At 35.9% G+C, this 26,613-nt stretch overlaps 1 protein-coding gene across 1 annotated transcript in view; it reads left to right on the forward strand.

Annotated features, from left to right (window-relative positions):
• TBC1D15 (TBC1 domain family member 15) overlaps nt 1-20,118 on the forward strand; it is a 36,238-nt gene extending 16,120 nt beyond the window's left edge. Inside the window, exons 6-17 of the mRNA XM_086749424.1 lie at nt 2,825-2,927; nt 3,957-4,154; nt 5,658-5,786; nt 7,609-7,712; nt 8,011-8,105; nt 8,598-8,714; nt 11,420-11,520; nt 12,267-12,366; nt 12,722-12,819; nt 17,371-17,487; nt 18,051-18,137; nt 18,759-20,118. Coding sequence (XP_086605550.1) covers nt 2,825-2,927; nt 3,957-4,154; nt 5,658-5,786; nt 7,609-7,712; nt 8,011-8,105; nt 8,598-8,714; nt 11,420-11,520; nt 12,267-12,366; nt 12,722-12,819; nt 17,371-17,487; nt 18,051-18,137; nt 18,759-18,965 — 1,456 coding nt within the window. The 3' untranslated portion in view covers nt 18,966-20,118. The remainder of the gene's footprint in view (nt 1-2,824; nt 2,928-3,956; nt 4,155-5,657; nt 5,787-7,608; nt 7,713-8,010; nt 8,106-8,597; nt 8,715-11,419; nt 11,521-12,266; nt 12,367-12,721; nt 12,820-17,370; nt 17,488-18,050; nt 18,138-18,758) is intronic.
• Nucleotides 20,119-26,613: the final 6,495 nt, after the last annotated feature.

Consider the following 26,613-nt stretch of genomic DNA (forward strand, 5'->3'; position numbering starts at 1 on the left):
TGTTGGACAGTTTGTGTGCCAACAGACATTATTTCGAGTTTTATGGAGTCATGTGCTGCAAATAATTATACTTCTCATTGCTATGTAAAATCAATGCTTATTGATGAGTCACTGAATTAAAATTAACTAGGTAGTTGTTTTGGTTCTTATTTCAAACATTGTCTCATTCGGATAGTCTGCGGTGAGTGAGTGGGCACTTACTGTTCTTCCTTTATTTGACCCAGTGGATTCTTAGTTCTTGTCCTTTGTAGCCTCTTGCCAGGTGATGTGGACGCTCCTCTTGGGACAGTGCAAAACAGTAGCTGTCAGGTGGGGAGGAAACTGTATGAAGAGAGGCAGTCATGTCCTCATGTGTCTATTTTTAGAAGAAGGCAGAGGCGTAGGATTTGTGTAGTCTGACCCAGCAGCTGTGCACTGGGGTGTCCAGGAGTGCTTACCAGATAGAGTTCCCTGCTAAGGTAAGACAGGGAAACTTGAGGTCACGTTCAAGCTTGCATCCTGTGCTGAGCTACTTAGTATTGCCACCTTGAAAGGTTCTAAGCATTGATGAATGCAACAGCAGATACTTTGGGAAATGTAAAGCAAAAAGCTGAGGCAGCTATGAAAATTAAATTTGAGTGAAGTTAAGCATTGAGCTGAGTAGGAACTTCCTGTTTTAGTTTTCTTACTTAGATTCTTCTCTTCCAGTTAAGGTCAACTTCTGGCACCAAATTCTTTTCTGTAGTCTAGTCATGAATTATGATGATTCTGTTTTTTAAGGAAAGAAAAAAGAACAGATACGCCGCGTAAGTTGTGGAAATGGCAGACTTCAGTCTCTGTTTCTGTTGTTTCCTAATGGTTATTTATGCTTTAGTACATTATGTATCTAAGCTCATAACCTATTTTAGGAAAAGACATTTACTCAGCTTTCTGGATGCCACAAGCAAATACTTGGCAGCATAATTACTTGTTATCCCAAGCCCTAGTGTATAATACATGGGATATTGAGGTTAAGGCAGAAAGTTTAACTTTTCTTTAGAACATCTTTGTCATAGGTATTTTTTTCCTCTGTTCCTATTACTTCAGAAGTTTCTGTTCTTCTCTAACACTGTTCCTAACACCATAACATAAAACCATATGTCATTGCTGAAATCATTATGTGTGGCTAAACTGGAACAAAATACTTGTAATTTGTTGCTTTAAAGATAGGTGCTTCCTATTTTGATGGCACCAGTCTAATATTGTGAAAACACTGTGTGTATGGATGATGTTTTCTAACTTGCAGGGTTATGAGTAAGTGTTTAATAAAAGTGTCTAGCTCACAGATCTGTTTTGAACATTAGCCAAGTAGCTGTTGATACCAAACTGGCTGTCCGGAGACAATTTTTAATTAAAATGGAGAGATGGTACAAAGTTTTTTTTGTTCTTTTAGTTAAGGAAAACATAATACATGACTCAGCCTTTGCCCCTGTGCTGCTTTTTAGCAAGAGCCAGTTGAAGCTTCATTAACCATTGCTGCCTCAGAACTGTGACTGTGATGTCTGGCTGTCTCAAAATGAGATCTCTTGTTGCGTTTCATATCCGTCAATGTTAAGTGTCCTGTCCTGTTGGAATGGGAGAGAGATAAGGCTTATTAAAGTTCTTATCTATGACTTCAATAACATGGTAGATGATGCAAGTACTAATAAAAATAAAAGTAGTTTTTCTTTCAAAGGCTGGAAATAGTGGATTTAAACTTCGTGAGAGAGTAGAGAGGTATTTTGTAAATGTAAGTCTGTGCGATGAATTAGAGTCAGATGGCAAAGTACTTGGCCTGGCTACCAACTCTGAGGCTTGAATGTCAGCCTGGCTTCTGAGCTGTTCTCTCTTCTGCCACGTATTGAGCTGTAAATCAGTGATTCAGGAGGTGGTGAATGAATTGATGGAGTATCTGTGCTTGAGGAGGGGAGAAGATGGGATGTTGAAGGGGGGAGGGTGGTGAGAGCAAAACAACAGATTAAATACTAGGAGCAGTAAGATTCTATTGTCTTTGTTGTTTTCATCTGCCTGTGCGAGCCTGTGTACGCAGCAAGAGTGTACAAATACAGTGAGTTAGGCCAAATTGGGTTTGTATTCATTTAGCTTTTGGAGTCTACACAGAAATACATTTGCAGGGCTGTACTGAGATGGTTCTGTTTCACAATACAATGGCTGTGGTGTTTTTTAAGCTCCTGTCAGTATGAATCTTTGAATTATTTTGACAGTAACTGTTGTAATACTGTTGGTTAGAAATTTATTGCTGTGCTTTCACACGTTGAAAACCAGTTTGTATTCCTTTATGTAATGTTTTACCGAGTGCCTTAATGTAAGATTTACTAGTTGGTAGAAAGAATTCCTTAAGTGTGTATGGTGACATGGGCTCTTTTGACTTCCTCTATTATGTTAAAGGAATTAAAAGCCTGTGTTGTGTTGACATTGACCGTGTTTCACTAAATTTCCTTTCCTATGTCACTTTTTTTTTTGTCCATTGTCAAATACAGAAAAATACAGTTGAAGAGAACTTTATGCCTATATGGGTGACAAACGTTGTCTTCCAATGTAATTTCTTGAAAGAATAATGATTTTTCAAAGAATGAAAGAGTACAATTCAGAATGAATGTGGTGACTAATGTTTAAAAAATTAAAGTCCTGTTTTATAGTGTGTTAGCTTGTGAACTTGTGCCAAGAACTAAGAATGATCTTGCATCGTACCTGCTTTCTTCGCACAAAACCTGAAATGTGACTTCAGAAAACAGTAAATGTTCTAAAAACATGTTCAGGAAAACCTGGTGATGCTTACAAAAACACTTTTTGAATTTTCTTGCAGATCTCCACAGGATAAAAGGGTTCTTCTTGTGAATTCTCAGAACAAGTCTCTGTCTCAGTCTTTTGAAAATCTTTTTGATGAACCGTCATATGGCTTATTACAAGTATGTATTATCTTAGAGCTTTTTATTCTGAAGACATGTATTAAAAAACTTCACCATACTATGTCAAATAAATACTCCCGGAATCATTGCCATTGTAGAAGTATTGATGGTTTCCTAAAACAAAGTAAAGTATACTTACTTATAACTTGTTTCCTATGTTCTAATAATTTTTTAACTTCCCTATGGTACTATTTCAAACCTATTCAAGTTAATGTTGTCTGTGATTCTATACATTTGGATACAAATAGTTCTAGACAGAGGGAGAAGGGAAAATTCTAGGAGTTACCAAAACACATTAATTGAATTTTCTAAATTTCCTTGACTAAGTATTCTTTTCCTTGATATTTTCTGTATTTTCTGACAGTTTTGAAGGGCTGCTGAAAATACAGCAATGGAGAGCACAATATTGCCTAAAAGAGTTCGTTTGGGTTTTTTTTGTTTGTTTGTTTTGGTTTGGTTTGGTTTTTGTTTTGTTTTGGTTTTGGTTCTTTTTGTTTGTTTGTTTTTGGTTTTTTTTTTTTTAATAGTAAAACTTGTGAAATCAGCAGCAAAATTTCCAGTGTCTTGAATGAGGCCAGGGTTTTGACACACTGATTTGTTTAATTGAAGAAAATTACATTAGTTTCTGGACTTAGTTGTCAAATCAAGTTTTGTGTGAGATTCTTAGCAGAGTACGTGATGATTCAAGATGTTTTTTCTCTATGAAGGTAGAGAAGCTAGGCATAAGGAAGACATTTTGTGGAATTAATCACTGGAAAGTAAATGTTAGATCTGATCCACTTCTATACGTAGGTTGGGTTTACTGAACAAACGGCTATCCAGTCTTTCAAGTCAAGCAGTAGTATTATCTTAAGTATTAAGATTTTTTTTTAAAATCATGTAATGAATGTACTATATGAAACTACTGACACATGAACCATCAATAACTTTGAGACCTACAATACTTGTTGTTTTGCTTTCTTTGAGTACAAGAATTCCAAATAATCTGAGGCTTTTTGTATTTTACTTGTTTTCCTTGTTGTAATACAGAAATTGAAGAAAGATCCATACACAGTAACAATGGGAAGATTTTCCAAAGTCACAAACTATATTTTTGACAGTTTCCGTTTAAGTGACCCTTCAAGTCAAAGGCGACCACCATCAGAAATGGCAGACTTTCTCAATGATGCTATTCCAGGGCTGAAGATAAATCAACAGGAAGAACCAGGATTTGAAGTCATTACACGAGTGAGTGTGTAAATGAATATGATACAGATGCATTGATTCTTTTTATGTGCACCTTTAAAAGGACGGTAGGACTTGAAGCTTGGTGAGTTACACTGTTTATGCTCAGGGATTCTGACTTATGCTGCCCTACCATGTATTCACAAGAGTAAGGTCATGATTAGCTGCTTCTGGAATATGACATTTTTATGCCTGTAAGTGTGAGTTTTGCTTTGAAAGGAAGTTTTGCCATGACTGAAACCGATATTACTGTTATCTTAGAGTCACTACCCTGAAAAGTGACCCATTTCATGTTAGTGTTTCCGCTGTGGTCAGATAGAACTATGTTAAGTAAAATTGGGGTATGCAAGTTAATAACCAACTTTTTGGCTAATCACTTTAACATTTCAGTTTGTTTTAAGAGGGCTAGGAAGATTAAAACAAAATATTTCATTATATGATTAATGTCTAGGGTGTATAAATGTACAGATTTATGTATGACTTCAACCAAAGCTAGAATGAACTTGTAATTGAATCATGAATCACTTTCGGCTCCTGTGTTGGTCTTTTACAGATAGATGGAGAAGGTTTATTTTTAAATGCTTGTGAAATGCATGTAAGCTGCTTAAGTAGTGGAGTGTTAAACTGTTTTGAATATTTTGGTTTTTTTTCTTGAGTTCAAGATAGTTTTACTATATTAGCAGTAGCTGTATGATCTATGTAATTCTAAGAACTTGGTGCCTAGCACTTAATCAGTTAATTATCAATGAGAAAAAGTATAATGAGTGCTACATTCTGAAAATGACATTGGCCTGTATGTCTTAATCTGCAAATGCCTTAGACTTGTAAAGAGTTGAAACACAAGTTGACTTGGTGGTTACCATAATCAAAATATTTTTAGAAAGTAAGGAATTACTGTCTACTGAACTCTGCTGTGCATAAACATGCAATTTGGGAACTGAGAGACTAACCATAACCTGAAACTTTGGTGGAATGCTAGGTGTTCTGAAAGCACGTACAGTCTTGGTTTTTTTTTTTTTTTTTTAGGGGGCTGAACCCAAGTTGTTTTTCAGATCTCTCTTAAGATGTGCTAGTGCGTATCAGGAGTGTGCTTTTGAAGTGAAGCTCCCTATTGTTTTTGTTTGTTGTGTTGCACATGTTTAATACATTTCCAGTTGCGTACAGGCTTTTTAGTCCATGGGAGGCTGACTCAGAGGTGTTTGTGGGGTAGGAGGTTATTAAAAACAAACATACATCCTCCTCCAAAAATCTGAAATATTAACATATATACTCAGGTCCTCAGCACAGAGTGTCTTGCTCTAAAGATCTGCTTGTCTTGGTAAAGATCTGCTTGCTAATATGGGTGCAGCTTTAGATCCTTAGAGTTGCTAACTGAGGGTATGCACATGTAAAAATGTAGTTGCACTGAATATAAGAAACTGGCAAGCTTAGTACTGTTTGTATGGTTGTTTAAAACTACTGAAACACTTCAGAGGGATTCATATAATGTATCTGTGTGTGTTTCAGATCGATCTAGGAAAACAGCCTGAAGTTAGTAGAAGAGAGCCTGTGTCAGCTGAAGAATGGTCTAAGAATATGGATTCTGAAGGAAGAATTTTAAATGTGGACTACATAAAGCGATTGATATTCAAAGGGGTAACTTGTTTTTCTGAAATCGGCAGGACCTGGGGCTTGATTCTGGACCCTTCTTTCTTTCTTTCCCAAACCATGGTTATGCTGTTTTCATTATACTTGTAATGCTTCATGAGGGACTTTGAGCATGAGCCAGTCAGTATTGTTGGAGAGACTTTAATTAACATGAAATCATGTTTTATGAATACCTCAGCAGTCTTGCAACCATACAAAGTGTTCTACAAGGAGAGAGATCTTGTGGTGCCTGGCTAAGTGAATGAGTTGAAAATGCAAAGTGATAAAGAAGAGAAATCAAAGTGCCCTTCAGGAAAACACCAGTGCTTCAGTGTTAGGATATCTGGTTTATTCTTTTCTTTTGGAAGGTTTTTTCTTATCCTTCTCCAACAAAAGCTTCTCTCCTTTGCCCAGCAGTTTGTCTGGATTTGACCCTCATCATGTGAGCAGTGCTAAACACTTTTGCCAATAATTTTTACTGAACTGAGAGGTTTTGCAATATGAATGTGAATTCAGTCTCAGTGTTGGAAATCTTGAAAACTTTAGTTATGTCCTGTAGGTATTCTACCTAATGTTACTTTATTATTTTGCTTTTTTTGGTGGGAATCCAGCTGCCTTAATGCATTCTTTGTGCACCTATTGCTGCATGTTTATAAGCATGCAGTCTTGCATTCTTGGAGTTTGAGCAGAAGTACAGAGTGATAACATTGATAGTACAGTTTTTTAAACACCTATACATATTTAGTAGTATGCTGTGAAGGAGGTAGAGTGAATCTGAGGCCCTTCTCAGTTTCTGTGACTATTCTTTAATATACCTGTTGCTGAAGTGCCCAGTTAAGGACCCTTCTGCAACCTTAAAATTTACTAGAAAACTTTTCTTCCAGTAGCACAATTCTCTGTCATCTGTTGTCCATTACCAGAGGACTGAGTGCTCCATTATATTTATGACACAAGATCCCAATAACTTTCAGTACATTAAGTGCAGATCCTCTTTAAAGAAAAAAAAAAGTTAAAATACCTGTCTTAAGTTGCTTGCCTGTTACTGGAAAAGTTCCACTTGCTACTTGTTTTTGCAGTTGTTGATGCTATTTGCTGCACCATCTTCCTTGCCTTAATCTAATGGTAAATGAAGAAATACAGTGAGGAATCAAGCTTGTGTTGAACTCGTAAACTGCAGAATCTGGCAGCAAAAGTGCCTCATTCTCATAACTATATTGCAGGAGTTGAAAGAAACTCTTTTGATGAGAGTAGGCTATGATTCAGCTAGTACACTTCTGTAATCTACAAATGATGAGCATTACTCAGATTTCTGACAAATAGTATCCTTGAGTGGACACTAGTGTTTTTGATTGCTTGGAAGATTCATTGCATTTTGGCCATGTCCTGTTAGATGAAAAATTTTAGAAAAAAAAAAAATAAATGGAAGTCTAGTCCTCAAGATCAGTTTATGGGGAGACCAGGAGTTTGCAGTTAAGCTGCATGATGTTTAAACATATAAATTTTAAAGGTATTTTTTTTGCTTCTTAATCTTGGATGCCAATAAGGTTTTTATTTCCAGCAGTGAAGCAAAAATATGGGAAGAAATATCTTCTGTAAAGCTTATTTTTATCCTACAAGAATGAGTCCAGAGCATCTCCATCTTCCTCCTGTTTCTTTGAAGTGTGATACCTAGTTAGCAGATAAGATTTGACTACAATGTAAAGAGAAGCTTATGTCTGAAAATTCTCTTTTTAAGTTGTTAGTTTAAGAAGTTATGTATCAGTATAGGAACATTTCCTTACAAAATCAAAATAGTCTTTTTGTTAATGTTTCGTATCTATTTTTTCCCTAGGGTCTCTGCCATACTTTAAGAAAAGAGGCATGGAAATTTCTTTTGGGTTATTTTCCTTGGAATAGCACTAAAGAAGAGAGAGCAAATCTGCAAAAAAGGAAAACGTGAGTACAGTGGGTTTTTTGTTACAAATAAATAAAAAAGCTACTTTTTTCTTATAGCATACAGTGGTGTGGAAAGCTTTTTGGAAACTTGAAAGACAGCTGCTAAAGATTGTTGAATACGAAGTGAGAGACTTTCTTAAGAATTATTGTTATACTAAAGTAAAAATATTGTATAAACAGAGTGTCGTCCTGTTTATGCCAAAGAACAAATGGGATGAATAAATACTTACATTAAAAAGAAAAAAAAAATTGTAGTAATTGAGCATGTTTTGGTTTCAAAATTATTTTTCGTCTTCAGGGATGAATATTTCAGGATGAAACTGCAGTGGAAATCTGTCAGTGAGGAACAGGAAAAAAGAAATTCAAGATTAAGAGATTACCGGAGTCTTATAGGTAAGTTTAGATTTAGAAACATACTTAACTGTAGAAATTCACACTCTTTTTACAGTTCAATATGAAGCTGAAAAATGTAACCCTTTGAGTAACTTGTATGAAGAGGCACTGAAAACTAACATGTTGCTGTTTTCAGAGCTGTCTGAACTTTGGTATATACTTAATACTGAAATTTAACCAGAGCAATTCAAAGCTTTACACATTAGTGTTACAAAATGGCTGGATTTTTTAACTCCCTTTACTTAATAACAAAAGGTTATACCTTAGGTATACCTGTTTCATTCCAGACAGGAATTATTTATTTATTTATTTATTTATAAATAGTCTTTATTTTGAAATGACATTCAGTTATGCATTTGTCTTAAACACTTCAAAGCTTTGCAACAGTGTTTGAGGAAAAAATCAGCAGCTTAAAAATATTCTGAATTCATTTGATGCTGGCTTTGTAGAACTTTTTTTGAAAATGTTTTAAAATCTCGACTTTTTTCTTAGAAAAAGATGTAAACAGGACAGATCGAACAAATAAATTCTATGAAGGTGAAGATAATCCAGGACTGATTTTACTTCATGATATTTTGATGACCTATTGCATGTATGACTTTGACTTAGGTAAGTTGTGTTCCTCTGAATGTAAAAGCCTTTTTGGTTTCTGATATGCAGCTTTGCTTGCGTTGAGGCCCGTTAATACAATTGAACTTGTATTGATTACAATGATTTTGTAAATGTCAAGTTTTCTATTTTTAATAATGTAGATAACTTTGTTCAGTTTCTCATCCTGCTTCTTCCTCTCTTCAATCTAATGCTTATCACAGGCATCTGAATTAATCAGCTGAGGTGGGATTGGGATTTAAGTGGGAGTTTGTCTTCACCATAGCCCTACTGTGGGTTTTTTTAGTTTTTTTTTTTATATTAGAATTAAAACAAGTTTGCTTCTCAGAGTTTTAAGTGGGTTTGGGTCTTTGGAGCTTGACTTTTATATCCATTTTTAAGACTGATACATCAATAAACATGATAAACCAGCTGTCACTGTTGTAATTAAAGCTTAGCATGCTGAACCAGCTGTTTGTAAACACGAGTGTTCTTATGAATACTTTAAAAGCTGGTTCTTGAGGAGTACACTTAACAGTCTGTCAAAAATTAAACTTCAGTGTATGCATCTGTTGCAGAAGGAAGAGTGTATAACGTCTTGCTTTAATCACAGTGCATACAAGATGTCTAAGTCTTGGCTTCTGTTAATTGTCTTGGAAGGGAGGGAGGGGAAAATATACTTCTGTTGGTTATTTTGGAGGTAGGAACAAATCTTTAATCACAAGTAAACATGCTGCAGAGTGGTCAGCGCTTGTCAGCTTTTTGTCCTTTCTGTAAAGTCTGTAGAGAGACTTGATCTTTTGCTTGAAAAAGGAGGGGAAAACTAAAACTGAGTGAGACTGTTTAAACATGCAGCTCTGTTCTGCATGTCTTTCCACATGTCAGTCTGCCTTAACATGCAGTGACATGTAAGTGAAGCACATTCATCATTCACTCTGTTAAAAACATTGTTTACATGGCTTAAACATACACAGTGGATAAGTCTTCCGTTTTATAAACAAGCAAGAATAACGGAAATATAGACCATTTTACATTGTATCTGTCCAAGGCTTCCAAGCTACTTGGACATTGGTACAATGCTGCTCTTAATCCTTCGATAGCAGCTGGACAGAGGTCTGAATAGTGCCACAAATGGCCAGATAGGGAAGGGGACAGAAGAGCTGTTAATAAAACATTTTTTGGAATGAATTCCTCAAGTCTGTGAAATTGTTTTTAATCTTTAAGAGACTTTTCAACTGTCTCAAACCGAATTTTCTCTGCATTTATTTTTAATTGGATGTAGTATTAAATATATAGGAAATAAAACATTATTTTCATTTGACCTTTTAATTATTCACTTTTTTCTGTTCCTTGTTCTATTTTTCTTTTCACACCTGCTCCATACTTTCAGTTATTAACTCCAATCCTCTTTTCAGTTATTCAGATATAATTATATTGTTAAGAAATTGAATCAGCCAAGCTTGAGTCTAACCGAGAAATGTCATGTTGTGTTGAACCAACCACTGATAATAGACATACACATGAATCATGTTCTCCCTTGCTTAGGGAGGTCAGGAGCAATAGGGCAGTAGATAAGCTGACTTTAGCATCAGTGATAAGGTACTTGGAATAGTCAGGAAGAAGGAAAAATGAGCTCTGTAAATCCTTGTCTTCTACTCTTCTTAACTGGGCTGTTAATTACTAACAAGGAAGCTGGAAGAAGCATTAAAAAGAAATGAAATTTTGGAAATGTTTTGTATGCAACTAAAACTTTTCTAGCTATTTTAAAAAATTATGTACTCTAAAATCAGGTATTTTATTCTTCAGTTAAATGTAAGCTTTTCTTATAAGGCTTGTGAGTGCTTTTTAGGGCATATGAACTTGATTCACCATTTCTGGGCACAGAAACCTAAAGGCACTTCCTTGAATCAGGTCTGGTTACGTGTTTCTTTCATGCTTCTCGCAAGCAACACTGTGCTAATAAACTCTTTCCTCACTTTGATAGGTGGTAATCTTTTTTTTTTTTTTGTTGGCTACTTTGTTACATAGGTGGTCTTAGGCTTTAGTATATTTTAAACACCATCCAAGCAGAACAGTTCCTACTTCTATAAATACAAGAATCTTTAAAACATATTCAGTGCCAGAAAAGAGAAATGTTAAGGCTGAAATTTTTTTCACAAAAGCTATTGTACCTTATGTTTTCTATGATAATAACTCAACATCTCCTATTCAAATCTATTTGAAAAGAAAATCTTCAGTTGGAAGGGAAAAAAGTGGGAAGATGTAAAAAGATTTTTTAAATGTATGGAAGAAAGCAACCAATTAAAGATGGAGAGGAGAATAAATGTGAGTCTGTATTTGTGATGGTGCAAGGTATATATGTAATCTTCTTAAAAATAGCAGTATATGCTTCTGAGCTCTAAATGGGATCCTTTTTTTACTAGAAATCTATTCTGGTGTCAGCTCAGTTTGTATGTATTTTAGCAACTACAAAAACATTTTGTTTGTTTTATGTTCTGTTTAGATTGACAGAAACCACTGCTAAATCTTGTTAGATCTGCTGGATGTTGGTTATTATTAATAGGAAAATGTCTTCACTGGTGGTTAAGTTAGAAAATTATAGTATCTGTGCAAGCTTGGAGTGCAAACATTTGTTTCACTCAGTCATTCAACACACTTGAAAAATTACTGTTTAACTGCTGAGTTTAACTAAATTCCTTTTTTTTTTTTTTTTTTTTTTAATCAAGGTTATGTCCAGGGGATGAGCGACTTGCTTTCACCTGTCTTGTATGTTATGGAGAATGAAGTAGATGCCTTTTGGTGCTTTGTATCATACATGGAACAAATGGTAAAATAAGGCTTTTTTTTTTTTTTTTTAGACCACGTAAACAGATAGGCTATGGATAACATTTGGAATTAATTTTATTTTATAAATTTAATTGAGTTTTTTGAATTCTTTTTAAAGCAATCATCTTGTGTTTGAAGTCAATATTTGTTTTTTTCTGATTGACACAGGTTATAGTGGGTTTGTGATACTGTTGTGCAGTACAGACAAATTTGGCTCCTTGGACTTTCTGAAGTAACTCAGAGCCATCACAGACAGATACATTTGTATTAATGAGGAATTCTCTAGCAGGATTTTGTTCAGGATAATGGTCCCTCTCCTGCTTACCTTTTGGTATTTGTTAAATGCAGTATAGACTTTCCACAGACTGAAGCTTTTATGAATTGTGCATGTGGTGAAATAATGTGACTGCTATAAGAATTTAAAAAAAAAGTTGTCTTTTTGGTTTGAGTGCAGTGGTGCTGCTTGGAGGTACAGAGCATGGGCTGACTTAAAATATCATATATTACATACAGAAGTGTTATTGAAGAAACACAGTTCACTGCTTTAGTTAAACCTTTCAGTAAGAGGCAGACATCTTGTTAGATAGAATAGATAGAAGTACAGTTAAATGACTATATGTTAAATACCTAAAAGGTGAGAATCACGATTGCAATAACAACTTTTTTTAAAAATTAAAAATAGCTGTAAATCTCAAAATTATTATTGAGTTAATAACAATGACAGTGCAAATATTTTATTCTATCTAGCATCAGAATTTTGAAGAACAGATGCAGGGCATGAAGACACAACTAATACAACTGAGTACTTTGCTTCGTTTACTAGACAGTGGATTTTGCAGTTATTTAGGTAGGTGTATTATTCATGCACAATAACTAAAACAACTTACTGCATCCTATGTGTATTGATATCCTTACCAGTCTTTAAACATAATCCCAATAGTAATATTATATGAATACAAAACTTGCAAGTTAATAATGCCTAAAAGATTTCAATAATTGCTCTATGCTTATTTAAAAACAGGGTCATAATTTTACTGATTTAAAAAATATGCTATCCTCTGGCAAATATCTTTGATTCTGAAAAGCAGCTATCATGTTAAAAATCAGTGGTGTGACTGTGTACCTGTTAAGTGTGTTGGTGTTCCCCTCCTGTTGTCTTAACCAAATTTGGTGTTTATGAAATGTAACACTCTTATTCCTAGAATCTCAAGACTCAGGCTACCTTTATTTTTGCTTCCGATGGCTTCTTATCAGATTTAAAAGGGAATTTAGCTTTCAAGATATTCTTCGACTCTGGGAGGTAAGAAGCTATCTCATCAATCTCCATCAGTCTTGGACTTTAGAACAAAAAGATGGATCATTCTGCAAAGTGATTAATAGATTTTTTTTTTAACTGATTCAGTGCAATGAGGTGAGGACATATTAGCATGTTACATCTTTTTAGCCAAAACAGTAACTTGGGAAGTTAATTTAAAAATACTTACAAAAACGTTTGGACAGAATCATTCAGATAAGGTTCTTAAGTAGTAAGTGGAGAGTATTAGTTAACTTTTAATAGAAAACAGCATAAATGGAAATAGCATTTGTGTGTGTCTCTGATTAGTTCCTTGATATTGGTAGTACTTTATAGATCAAGTGGAATGAAGCACTGGCAGGGTAGTTTTTGTGTTAACCAAAACCATGAAGAGGATGATGTCAGAAGATCCACTTAATATTGATGATGAGGCCTCATGATGCCAAATAACATAATGTAAAAAACATCAAAATGTGGAAGTTCTGATAATTCCGGGTTAATTATGTCTTTTTTGATTTAGGTGATCTTGGGATCAGATGGAGTAATTAAGAGGAACTAATATTTTTGTTGAACGTTCTTTAATTCTTTGTTCCCAGAAAGTTAAGAACTGTGTCAGCAGTACAGGTTTATTGTCTAAGATGCCTTTAACAAGAGCACAGTATCCACTGAAAACTCCCAAGGAAGAGAATAAATGTTTAGATGAATTAAAGGAATGCTTTCTAGGACACAACATCACATAGAGTTGTTCTGGGGAACAGAAGGGTAATGAAAAGAACAGGACTGAGATGCATAAAATTTGTACTATAATGAAAAATAATGTTGATGTTTTTATTCACTTTTTCTGCTAATGAAAAAGGAGTCACATAAAGAGGAGGACAGTATTTAAAACTGTCTAAAGTAAATCTCTTTTAGCTTTTTACTATCAGTTGGTGGAATTTACTATCATAGAGTATTGAGGTGATATTTTAACTGAAGACAACTAAGAAGTTTATAAATAACATTCTTAAAAAAGGGAACCAGAATGCACAAACCCAAAAGAATTCTCTTATTCCAAGGGATAAAATTATAATGATTTTGGGAAAAAAAAAAGTCACCCATCTGCCTTCAGTGTTATGTTGTCATCTCAGTATTTTTTTAAAGACTATTTTTATTTTTAAATTGATGACAACACTATTTTTATTTATAGTTTATAGTCCCAGGCTAGCATGTTTTTATCACCTCTGCCTTAATGCATATATATGTGTGCATACAGAAAAGAAACAGACTATATTTCTAACTTAAGTATTTTTTTCTGTCTTAGGAGGATGATGGAAACTTACTGATATATGATAGTCTTGTAGGTTCCGACTAGCACATCATAATGTTTACTACATGTATTCAATTTCTTTGCCAGGAGATATAGAATGGGAAATGGGATATCTTGTTTTCATTTTTTAAAACAAACTAATTAAGGCATTATGTCAATGTTTTTATGTGAAAGCTAGTGTCACCTTTGTCACAGTTGAAGTCCAGCTTACAACAGGCTGTTTTCATGTTCATAGCTATGCAGCTTCATTGGTATCAGTGGAATCTATATGTGGGATTTACAAAGGCAAGCTATAGGCAGAGGAGTCCCTTTTCCCCTTTGTAATCAGTAAAGCGAAATGAACTGCTTTTAGGGTATTTCAGTCTGAGCAAAATCCATTTGCTATTTTGCAATAGCACATGAATTGTGGGAACCCGTTTGAAGGCAATGTTAACCCTGCAATGTATTCACTTGCAGAGGGTAGAATGGGAAGAAGGGGCGGTACCATCTGAGGTTCCAGGACTTCTAGGGCTTTTTCTGTATAATCTGTGAATTTCAGGGTGTTCTTTTGGACCTCCGTTTCTGTCCTCTGAGTTGCTTGAACCACTAAGGTAGCATTGGATACTTTTTGTCTGTTCCCACTGTCTTCATGACTTCCAGTGTTTTATCTTCAAAAAATGAAAGAAGGTGATTCTTCACTAGACTGGTTATTAGCCCCATCAGGCAGAGTAGAAGCTAAAACCAAGCCCTCCCACTTACTGAGCAAGAGCCATAATAATCAGATTGTGGCAGAAAATGTGGGTGGCATCATGCTGCAGCAGGGTGTCTTAGGTGGCATTCCACCTTGTGTGGATAAGTTGAGACACATTGTGTGCTTGCAGTTATTTGCAACGCTATATGCAACACCTTTTTACAGAAATATGAATGCAGGTTAAACTGCTGTGTCTTTGGGTTGGATTATTTGCAGTACATTTTAGCAGTGTATCTCAAACTCAGCCCAGATAGACAGCTTACTGAGACACTGCTTAGATGTCCCAAAATTGAGAGCAGCTCAGTCCCTCTTTCACACTGGAGGGCCAGATGATGCTACCTTGTTATTCCAGCCAGCTCGTAATCTTTCCTTTGCTCAGTGAGCTGCTTTGTTCTCAAGATGATGCAGGAAGACTGGGCAGAAAAAAAAATCCCAAAAGAAAAATTGTGTAACGAAATTACACAGCTAGCTCACGCTTACCTCCAGTATTATGCTACTACAGCTCACACTGTATAAAACCAGAATGAACTACTGATAAATTACTTTACATATATGCTAGTATTTGTTACAAATATGCATAGCTGCTGAGGTAGCACTAAAACAAGTGAATCCTTACTTGCATATCTTTATCAGAAAGAAATAAAAGAGTTACCACACTTAATTGGTATATTTTTATAGTCTTAATTTAAATCCTATTTTTCTTTCATCCTTTTCTAAGCACTTGTGATGCTGCTGTTTTGCATTTACATACATAATAGTAGCAAAAAGTATGGAATTTTTTGCAGCTGATGTTAGCAGCCAGTGACAGTTGCTAACTTTCCTCGGAGAGGAGAGAATGTAAATATCCTTATTAGTATTTTGGGTTTTTTTCTGGTCTTGAAGCTGGATCCAGCTTCCACTGAAGTTACAGCTTGAAGCAAATACTACTTAAAGTAGATATTCCAGTAGGATAGCATTAAATTGTAGATATGACAGTTAAATATTCTGTTGATGTCTATTAAAAGGTAACTGTTCCACAGATCTCCATTTTGGTTCGATTTCGCCCATATCCTGCATTGTCATGTTTCCATCATCCATCTTCTGGTTTAGATTCAGGATCGTGAGGCAGCCTGTTGCCCGATATGCTTCATTAGTGATTGTTGTAGATGATTCAGGGTGTGTGTACCATGAGAATTTGACTGTACTGGAAGTGTGTAGGCAGTAGTTTGCTCACTTTATGTGCAAACTCTATGTTGAACCAAATCCATGTATAGCTGTCAATATTTACTTCTTATGAATGGAGAGTAAAAAAAACCAAACAAACAATAGTGTGTAGACAGACTGTATTGGGTAGACTGGAGGAATTTTCGTATGATTGTTATTGTTTATCAGCCATTCCAGCCCTTTCCCTGGAGTAAGAGAGTACTTCAACAGAATATTGGATACTTGAAAAAGATACAAAATTTAATTCTGAACTGAGTGAATTGAAACTTAATTGAAACATTCAAGATTAATTGCAGTTTATTTTTGGGTGAACTTGGTTTGGATACCATTCAGATTTATGCAATTCTATTTACGGACTGTGTGTACTAGTGATAAAAGTTCAAGTGTAAGCTCTTGCTGAGCTTTAAGGCTGTGTTCTATCAATAATGAAGCAAGAAAATTTTTACTAGTGAAGTAAGACTGAATCTTCATGAGCCTGCTGCTTTTTTTTTTTTTCACCTGCCCTTTTTCAGAGTAATTCCATTAACTGAAATCCCTTTATCTGTTTGTCAGAGTGATTTATGCAAATGATTTTTTGTTTCCTTCCTTTTTTTTGTTGTCAAAACTGCTCTTCAAATACCCTTTTTTTTTTTTTTATTTTTTTTAAGATTTGACTCTCATGAACATGCTAAAATAGAGTATTGATACTAAGGTTGTACTTTTTGGTCCCAGTGAACTCGAAAATTATTAGCTGTGGCCTCTGTGGGACCAAAAGTCAATGTGTTTGCAGTCAGAAAGTAACAGCCACCCACCCCCAACATCTGCATGTCCATCTATTTGGGCTCTTGTAGTGGTGGGATTGGGAACAACTTTAGCACTTTATTTATAACAGAGCCTTTTGGAGGGATTGCTGAGCATGACACACTTCTACTAATTCACACTTAATGCAGACACACTAAGCCACACAAATAATTTGTTCATTTACGTTACTTCTGTGTGGTTAGTAATTTTGAGTAGGAGAATTTCACATGAGCTGAAGCAGAACACAGACATTCACAAGACCGCAAGCTCAGGCAGCTTAAATAGCATTATAGTGGACAACCTGGTAGACACAGAAGTCATAAAGAACCAGATAAGCATTTGGTGACTTAACTTGCAGTTGTCACTAATTGGCCAAAAGAAAAATTTAACGTAATTGTACAAATACTTTGTTGTCTTCAAAAATAGCTTATTGTTAGTTAAGCCACTTGGCTTGAGGGCTTGCTTATTTTCCAAGAACTGCTTTTCTTCTCAGAGGAGGAGCATAAGCATTTCAAAAGTGATGTTCATGTTTTAACAGGTCATGTGGACGGAACTGCCTTGCCAGAATTTTCATCTTCTCCTTTGTTGTGCTATCTTAGAATCTGAAAAACAGCAAATAATGGAAAAGCACTATGGCTTTAATGAAATATTAAAGGTACTATGTTCTTGTGCATTATTTAAATATTAATTAACTTTTTTTAGTTAATTCAGTATATTCATATTTCATGTTAGGAGGAGGAAAAGGTGTGTAGTATCTTCTGAAGAGTTAAATGTGAACTGAATGTCTGTCCTCCATTCTTTCAAAATGGTTTGATGTCTGTTTAGCGATAAGATCATTGGCAGATGGAAAATGGTTCCCCCCCTTAGACTACTGCTTAGTATGTTTGATCTTAATTTTTGCTTTTTCTTGTATAATCTTGTTATCTCTTGAAAAATGTGAGCTGAGGGGTACCTAGGAGGCCTACGTGGTTTGTTACATTTAGAAGTACTGTGGATTCCCCTTGGAGGTCTTGGATACTGGTGAAAACCAGCTGCTGCATACTACATCTTTCCATACCCATTTGTCAAAGCAAATAGAGTATGTCTAGCCTTTCATAGCTTAAGGGGCAAGCTTATAAGGTGATACTTGTTAGCAGTGCCATAGAGTATTAGTGTATTTTACAACAAAGCATGTTTACCATTTATCACACTTGCTATTCTTTGTGAATATATTTTTAGCATATCAACGAACTGTCTATGAAAATTGATGTGGAATATATACTTTGCAAAGCAGAAGCAATTTCTATGCAGATGATGAATTGCAAGGTAAAGATATTTTGAATGTATCTACTGTGAGCATTTATAGACAGTAAAAGTATGTAGTTGGCTGTAAGTGTACATGTATGACTTGTGAAATAACTTATGTGCCTGGGTTTGATAAAGAATGTGCTGTATCTATACAGCACCTATATTCTAAAAGTCTGTAAGCAAGAGTGGTTAATTTTATAGAGTAATATTTTTCACTGGGGGAAAGCTGGATTGTGCTTTTTGGTTGTGATTTCTTGACTCTTACTAAATAACCTCAGTACAAGTACTGTGTGCTTGAGAAAGATGAGGTGAAAGGTGCATTGCACTGAAAGCATACCTGACTTACTAGGCAGAAACTGATGATTCACTCAATAAAAGTAATTTCAAGAACATGAAGTGTAATATAGTAGTTGTTTAGACTTTTATTTTTGTAATGAAGATTATATTGTTAATTAGAAATTTATTCCTGAGCCTGTTCCCTCTACTGTCTTTTCGAAAAGCAGATACTGAAAATGGTGACTTTAATAGAACTAATGCAGAGAGATGCTTTCAGCACAGCTAAATTCGGATGAATGATTGGTGCTGGGGAAGAGACTGAGGGGGGACTTTGTTAACTTTTTTCATATAATTCCTTTCTAGGAATTGCCTCAAGCAGTTAGTGAGATCCTGGGGATAGAAAGCAGTTCCGTAACACCAGATTCAGATACTGGAGAGGATGAAAGTGGAGCTGTGTTGAGTTGTCCAACGTCACTATATCAGAGTATCTCACCACCTGTAATTGCTGCCAATGGAACAAGAGACAGCACTCAACAGACGTCTGAGATGCAGGGCCTGACACCTGCATAATTACAGTTGGTTAAATTGAAGAAAGACTTTTACTGAGCACGTTTTTTCAAGTACTTGAGAGATGGCTATTTAAATTTGGTGTTGATTAAGCTTTAAGGTTGGAAAGAAAATCTGTACTGTAATGCTCTTGCATTAAAGCTTTACAACATGACTCAACTTAACTATTTTTGTAGTTTCTTCTACCAAAATAGCCTTTTGTTTTCAATAACATTCCTTAATATTTTTGTAGCCAAGTGCATTTTCTTTTTGCTGGTGAACTGGAAATGGATGGTGATTAAGAATGAATTTGAAAATTTCACATTTGCTGAGCTTTCACACGTATTGATGTAAGACAGTGCGAGCTCTTTGTTTTGAGCAGATTCACAATAGGCCAGCTGAAGCTGCTGTACAAAAATTTTCAAGCTGAAGAGATGTGTTAAAGAAGGATAGTTTTGTAAATGAATGGGTTTTCCCTATCTCAAATGTTTACAAAAATACTTCTAAGTATTTGTTGCTGGTTGAATGTAGATTTGAAATGGACATTTATACTTACACAGTTCAATGTCCAAATACTGAATTTTGTGTAACTGGGAGTGGATGAACAGTATATTTTTACATTAACATATCTTCACTTTATATATGCATATATATATATATTTACACACATATACACACTATATACACAAGTATTTGTGAATACTAAAAAGGGTAGTAATATTTGCAATATCTAAATAAACTTGACCATTCATATGAATCAGTTTGACCAAATTAATGCATAGCTCCAAGTTGGGCTCTTTTTCAAAACTTTTCTAACTGAAGGTAACTTTCATGTGAATACATTCAATCCTACACTTGAGGTAATTTTGCAATTGATGTCTTGCAAACTTTACTAATGTTTATCTTTGCTAATACATTAACTGATCAATTAACTACTTACACTGTTTTTATGGCAAGATTATTTGGAGAATTAATAAGCAGACTATTAAAAAAACCCACAAACCAAAATAGTAATCACAATTAACATGAATGCATTTTTGTATATGTGAAAGTCAGTGTGAGTTTATTCCATGCCATGCTGATGTCCTTTGACGTTATGTGAAATTTAACATAACTGATTCAGTGTATTCATTATTTGGTAACTATTGTACATATATAAAATAAAAATCAAAGATGATTTAGTGTTTTTAATTAAATCATATTTAGAGAAAAAAAATCTAGTTGTCTGGTTGTTGATATAAGAACATGAGATAGATGGGATAGCTAACAACAGTTAGTCCATAGATGTTACGTATTTTGTGAGTAATGAAGAGCAGTGGGAATATCTGTTTATTAGAGTGGAACGTGCCCTTCATCTCGAGGTGGCTGATGTATGGGATAGGGTGGAGCTTTCTTTTCTTCTGGAGCATTTCACTTTTACAAATGTTATTTGTGCCATCTAAAGCAAATGCAAGTAATACAAAAAGGCTTTAGTAGATAAATCAAGTTGTTACAATAATTTGAGACCTGAGTAAACTTCTCTCACCAGTTTTGAACAAACACTGCAGAGCTGAATCAGTATAGATTTTGTTTTTAATATTGTCAATGTGCTATCTCTCATCAGTTAATAAGAAGAGTCTTATGCGGTGAAGGTTAAGGATTCACAGCTCAGGGTATCTGTAGCCTTTCATTTCCTGTCCAGGAAATTACTGTGAAGCCTCATGCCTTTGTTCGCTGTTGAGCATTGTGCTGCTTGGCAGTTCATTTAACATGGCATAGAATACGTAAAGGCATTAGAACTTACATAATCAACACCTTGGTTCAAATATACCGGGCAAGTTAGTTTCAGTGTTTTTGGAGCACCTAATTCACTTCGAAGTGTACTTGCAAAATGTTTTTGTCAAAAATTGTGTTAAAATGAAGCTATGGAAGGGAGGCGGGGAATGTCTAAAACTGGGAAATGCGAGGGGCAAGTCTGTCAGTTAACTATGCATGGTTCTTAGTTATTCAGGATATGCAGCCACAAAAAAATTACATGTAACATATTAAGATCTTGAAGAAAATAATAATTGACTGAACATGAATATTTAAATGTTTACAAAAAGCATATTTAAGTGGAATTCTGTCTCTTCTTAGAATTAGAGCTATGACTGCTAAGAACTGCTACCAGCCCTTAAAGTAAAGTTTGCTTTTCCTTTTTCAGTATAATTGTCAATCTTTTCCCTTTGCGTTAAGCACTTACACGTCAAGGATAAGAAGGTTGCTCCTGAATTAACAGTGAGCAGCTGCTGTGGAAGGGTTGGGGTAGGTAGGCTTGCTCTGCTTCCCAAGAATAACATCAAATTGAATAAGATCTATGAGGACAGGCTGAGAGAGTTGGGGCTGTTCAGCCTGGAGAAGAGAAGGCTCCGGGGAGACCTTATAGCGGCCTTCCAGTACCTAAAGCAGGCTTATGAGAAAGATGGGGAGAAACTTCTGAACAGGGCCTGTTGTGATAGGATGAGAGGTAGTGGTTTTAAAAGAGAAGGCAGCAGATTCAGATTGGACATAAGGAAGAATTTTTTTACAGTGAGGTTGGTGAAGGCCTGGAACAGGTTGCCCAGAGAGATGGTGGATGCCCCATCCCTGGAAACATTCAAGGCCAGGCTGGATGGGGCTCTGAGCAACCTGATCTGGTTGGAGATGTCCCTGCTTCTTGCAGGGGGGTTGGGCTACATGACCTTTACGGGTACCTTCCAACCTAAACTATTGTATGATTCTATGATTTGTCATTCAGAATTTGGACTGTGAACAAGTTTAGGTACTGCTAGCACGATTTATGCATCCTAGTGTGATGCAAATGAAGCCTTACCAAGTCTGGGATTGAATTCCTGTAGGTAAAATCTATGTTCTCAATCTGATCCTTTTTAGACAACAGAAACAATGCTGAAGAGGTTAGTGAAATCTTAAAAGTGCATTTGATAATTGATTCACATTACAAATGGGATTGGAAAAAGGTAATTAACTAGGCTGTGTGCCAGAGTAATAATTTGTTTAGGAAATGCATTAACTATTCTTCAGCCTTGTTTAGGAAATGTGTTAACTATTCCTCAGACTCGATTTTAGTCAATATTCTTGTGTAGATGCAACTTAAAACTGAGGTTTGGTTTGTGTCCTGTAGAAAAGTGGCTGGTAACAGGATTTTCTCTGTGGCTGGCTAAATATCTTAATATAGTTTTCAAACTTGTTGACTATTTTCTGAACACTTTTAGTCAGTGGCTGGTGCCGTCTCCATCTGTGTGAAAGACTCGTGACGGAGAGGTCAGTGCTTGTTCTTACGTGAGAAATTGCACGAGCTGCTCTACAGTGGCTGGGATTAAAGCAGGAAATCCTAACCCTTGGTTCTCAGCGTGCGTTTATGTACCTATATCCAGCTCAGTAGTTCACATGACTGTATATGAGCATCGATAAAGTGATAAGAGACACAGACGCGTAACTGAGCACTTAACAGACAGATTTAATATATATGTGCTATTACATGTGATTAAAGGATGCTTTCAAATGCTTTTAAAAATAGTGTTAAAAGACAAATTGCTTCATGTTTAGTGGAACTTGATAACGTCTGCTGTTCAATTAAGTGATGTTTTTGCAGTGCAGGCCTCGTATAAATTAAGCTTGAATTTCATTTTTCATTTAAGTGGGGATTTTAATCATAAGCATTTTTTAAAGATTATGTGCTATTTTTTCATGTTAAATCACTATATCTGTGGCACAAACTGAATTTTCTGTTGAATTGCAAACAAGAAATATGTTGTAGGACGTCACTTTTTGCCTAATTCAAAATGAATTTCACAACTGAATCAAATATATATTTCAAACTGTCCATGTAATTAAAAAAAAATTGAAGTCTTCTAGATGGGTTATGTTTTGAAGGAATTAGATTATAGTGTATATTTTGATTATACAATCAAAATTGTGTACCCTACCTGAACACCAGTTCTTAGACTGTTTCTACATATGTATCTTGTTATTAACCAACTAACAGCAGAGCCCTGTTGTGTAAAGCTTAATTTTTTGCTCAGGCCAGCAGTTCAGCAAATGGTGGTCACTTGTTTCTGCTCTGTGTGGTGTGGTTGACCCTGGCCAGCAGCCAAACACCCACCCAGCCTCTTGCTCACTCCCTTCTCCTATGGGATGGAGAGGAAATAGAAGGCAAGAAGGCTCAATGGATTCAGTGACAGTTTAACAGGGAAATCAAATGCTGCTCCTGCAAGCAAAGCACAAAGAGGATTTCCCTCCCTACTGCCCATTGGCAGGCAGATGTTCAAGCACTTCTGCAAAGCAAGGGCTCCACAGAGGTTCCTGGGAAAGATAAATGCCATGACCATCAATGTCCCTGCTTCTTTCTCCTTTCCCTGTGCTTTTATTGCTAAGCACAACAGCATGTTTGGTCAGTTTGGTTCAGCTGTCCTGGCCGCGTCCACTTTCAACCAGTTGCCCACCCCCAAGGGAAGAAGTGAGAAAGCCTTAATGCTGTGCAGGCAGGGTTCAGCAACAGCCGAAACCCTGGTGTGTTACCTGCGCTGCTCTAGGCACAAACCCAGAGCACAGCACCATACGGGCTGCTATGAGGAAAGTTAACTCAATCCCAGCCTGACCCATTTTGGAGTGATGACTGCCATTCTTGATCCTGTCTGAGATCATGCTAGAAATAAATTAATCCTTCATATTGAAGATGACACTTAAGTGCTCATTTAGACCTGACAGGAAAAAAAAAATATTTGTATTACATATAAGCAGCTTATATTCAGCTGTTCTGTTGCTTGTGATCATTCAATGAGATGCAACACTAGAAACATTTCCAAAACACTCTTGGTGTGTGAATTGGTCCAGATGTCCTTTAGGTTACACAGGTGCATGCCACCTTTGGGCATTGGTCTTGGAGAGCTTCCACACACTCTTCTGGTTTTACTGTTAAAGTAAGTGATGCAGGAGACCAAGAAAGTCTTTAAAGTACAGATATTTGGGTTCAGGGACTTGGTAATTCCTCAAGCAGCAAAACGCTACAACTACTGCTACCAAAGTGGCACTACTGGGTCTTTGTTCTCTGGCCGGTGCTGCTATATCTTTTATGGTGGTATGATTAATTTGTGTGGAGTATGGTGAACCACATAAACGAGCTGATAAAATTCAGACTTAACCAGTTCTTTTAACCGGATCAATCATACCACATGTTTTTTTTCACCGTGAGGTATATATATCTGAGCATATACATACAGCAAGTTTGTTGAAATCATAGATTTGCAATATTGGAAAGTACTTCTAAAAGCTTGTGAATAATAAACTAGCTAGACTATCTCATTTTGGAAGGCATTTCTGTCTTCTGCCAGATGCTTGTCTCATCTGTTTGGAGGATACCTTTGCAGATCTTGCAGTCTAACATGCAAGCACTTTTCAGGTATTCGTAGACTTCCAGGGCTGACTGAATGGTCACATGCAGTTGGTGATTTTCTGTAACGGAATTCCGACTCCCTTCATATGACCTCTGTCTTCTCTTGTAATTGTGCAGCTGGTCATCTATAAGTAGCCATCTCCCCACCAAGATCTGTTCAAATTTTGTAACTGTTACAGCACCTCTGAGGTAGGTACACTCTGGGAATTTACGGGTGGTCTCTACGTGGTCATTTTGGCTACTATTGAATAGTATTGGAGTGAGGGTAGGTACTTGTGGCTCTCCAGTTCTCTGCATCCTTCCATTTAAGTGAACCCACCCCTTTGCCCAATCTATTAATTTCATCTGGACTTGGTTTCCTTATCTGTCTCATGAGAATGTTATGAGAGACCACGCCAAATGCTTCATTACCATCAAGATGAATGACATGTATTGTTTTGCTTTGGTTTACAAGACTGTCGTAAGAGGAAATGAGTTTTGCTTGACTCAATTTGTTCTCAGCAAATCCATCTTGACTGTTTAATCATCTGTTATCTTCTAGGTCTTTACAAATAATTTCAGTCCTTCTGTTTCCTCAAACAAATGAATTTAGACTGGTCCATAGTTCTTCAGCCATTCCTCCTCCCCAGTACCTTATTGAAAATGAACATAATTTCGGCCTTTTTGCAGTCTTTTGTCACTTGCCCTTCCCTTGAGTTCTTAAAATAGTTATTTATGGCAGAGATTTAATAAACCTACTTCTCATTGTGGCTTCTGTGCCAAGTAATTTGCTATGATCAGACTTACCCCAAGTATTCTCCAACATTGCTTTATCTTGCTAAAAGCTAAGAGCTTACCTCTCTGCCCTTGCTATTAATTATGACAGACTCCTGGTCACAGCTGATTCTTTTAGCAAAGAATGATGGAGAAAAAAAAAAGCACATTAAATATTTAGATAATTTTAAGGTTTTTCTGTTTTTTTTTCCTTTCCTTGTATTCAGTAGTGGTCTAATACTTCAATTCTTCTGACTGCTGGAAAGAATTGCTTTTGATGTCCTATATTAATTACTTTGAATTTTGTATGACAGCCATTGTCTATGTGTTAATGTGTTATGCTGCCTGTATTTAGTGGCTTGGTCCTAGTTTTCATCTCCTGTAAGTTACTTTTTTGCATTGAAGGCAACGACAAACTAATTACTGGTAAAAGTGTAGTGGAAGATTGCACTTACTCTGCAGTGAAACAGTTCCCTGATTAAACTCTTTTTTTTTTTTTTTTTATTTTTTTTTTTCCTGAAGCAAGGAAAGACTTGTCTTTCTGCACTAGGTTTCCTCCCCTTGGACGTTGTAATAACTGAATTTACTGAAGTTGTCTTCTCTGAAATTGTCAGTTTCTGCTTTCTTCTCTGACTCTTTTTTTTGGCTGAAGATGATGAATTCATTTTATGTTCATGCTTCACGCAGCCCACCTTCTGCATAATATTTTCAACCAGTTCCTCTCTGTTGGCTCAAATCTACCAGAGGCTCTCCTTTCATTGTTTCTTCCAAATCCTGCATCAAAATTTATTATTTGTATTCAGAGATCTTCGTAGCTAGTCTATCATTTCCCAACAGCTGTTGGTTGATTAAAATCCTCTTACTGCTATTAGAACTTGGGATGACTTTACTGGCTGGTTCAAAGCCTGTGCTCCCTGTATCTTCGTGTCTTAAAAATTATGTCTATGTTCTCATCACAGATTTTTCAGCAGACCTATCTCACTCAGAGAAATGGACTTTTGAGATGATGTGTGTATCTTTGGCAATCTGGAAACAGATTTACTTCGTTTCCTTGTAAGAAGCTCCTTTGGCTAGTCCACTTGTCAGTTATTTCACATATCTTACATTAATAATAAGAGTATCTGTTGTCCTCCTTGCCTTTTTGACCTTGCATTGAATAGTCTTTTTTTTTTCCAATTTTAGATCCTTGGGAAGTCTACCTTTCTTCATGCTTTTTTGTTACTTTTTCGTAGCTTCATTTCTTTCCCCGTTCTGCCACACTTCTGATTTCAAAATTCTCCTTCCTGCTGTAGCATGCCTATGGACAAAGATTTGGTGGTGATGTGGGAGAGATAGAGGTAAATTCAGATTATTTCTTGGTGTATACTAGCCACCCTGCACTAGTTAAAATCAAATGGAAGGTCTTAAGGTTGCTAGTAAATGTCGTCAAACTATGGTAAATGTTACAAATAGTTTTAAGAAAAATGATGCTGAAATGAACAGTCAGTATCTCTAAAGGGGGAAAATGAC

The sequence above is a fragment of the Chlamydotis macqueenii genome, chromosome 1, assembly GCF_036417535.1.
Source record: "Chlamydotis macqueenii isolate bChlMac1 chromosome 1, bChlMac1.mat, whole genome shotgun sequence".
NCBI classification, from domain to species: domain Eukaryota; kingdom Metazoa; phylum Chordata; class Aves; order Otidiformes; family Otididae; genus Chlamydotis; species Chlamydotis macqueenii.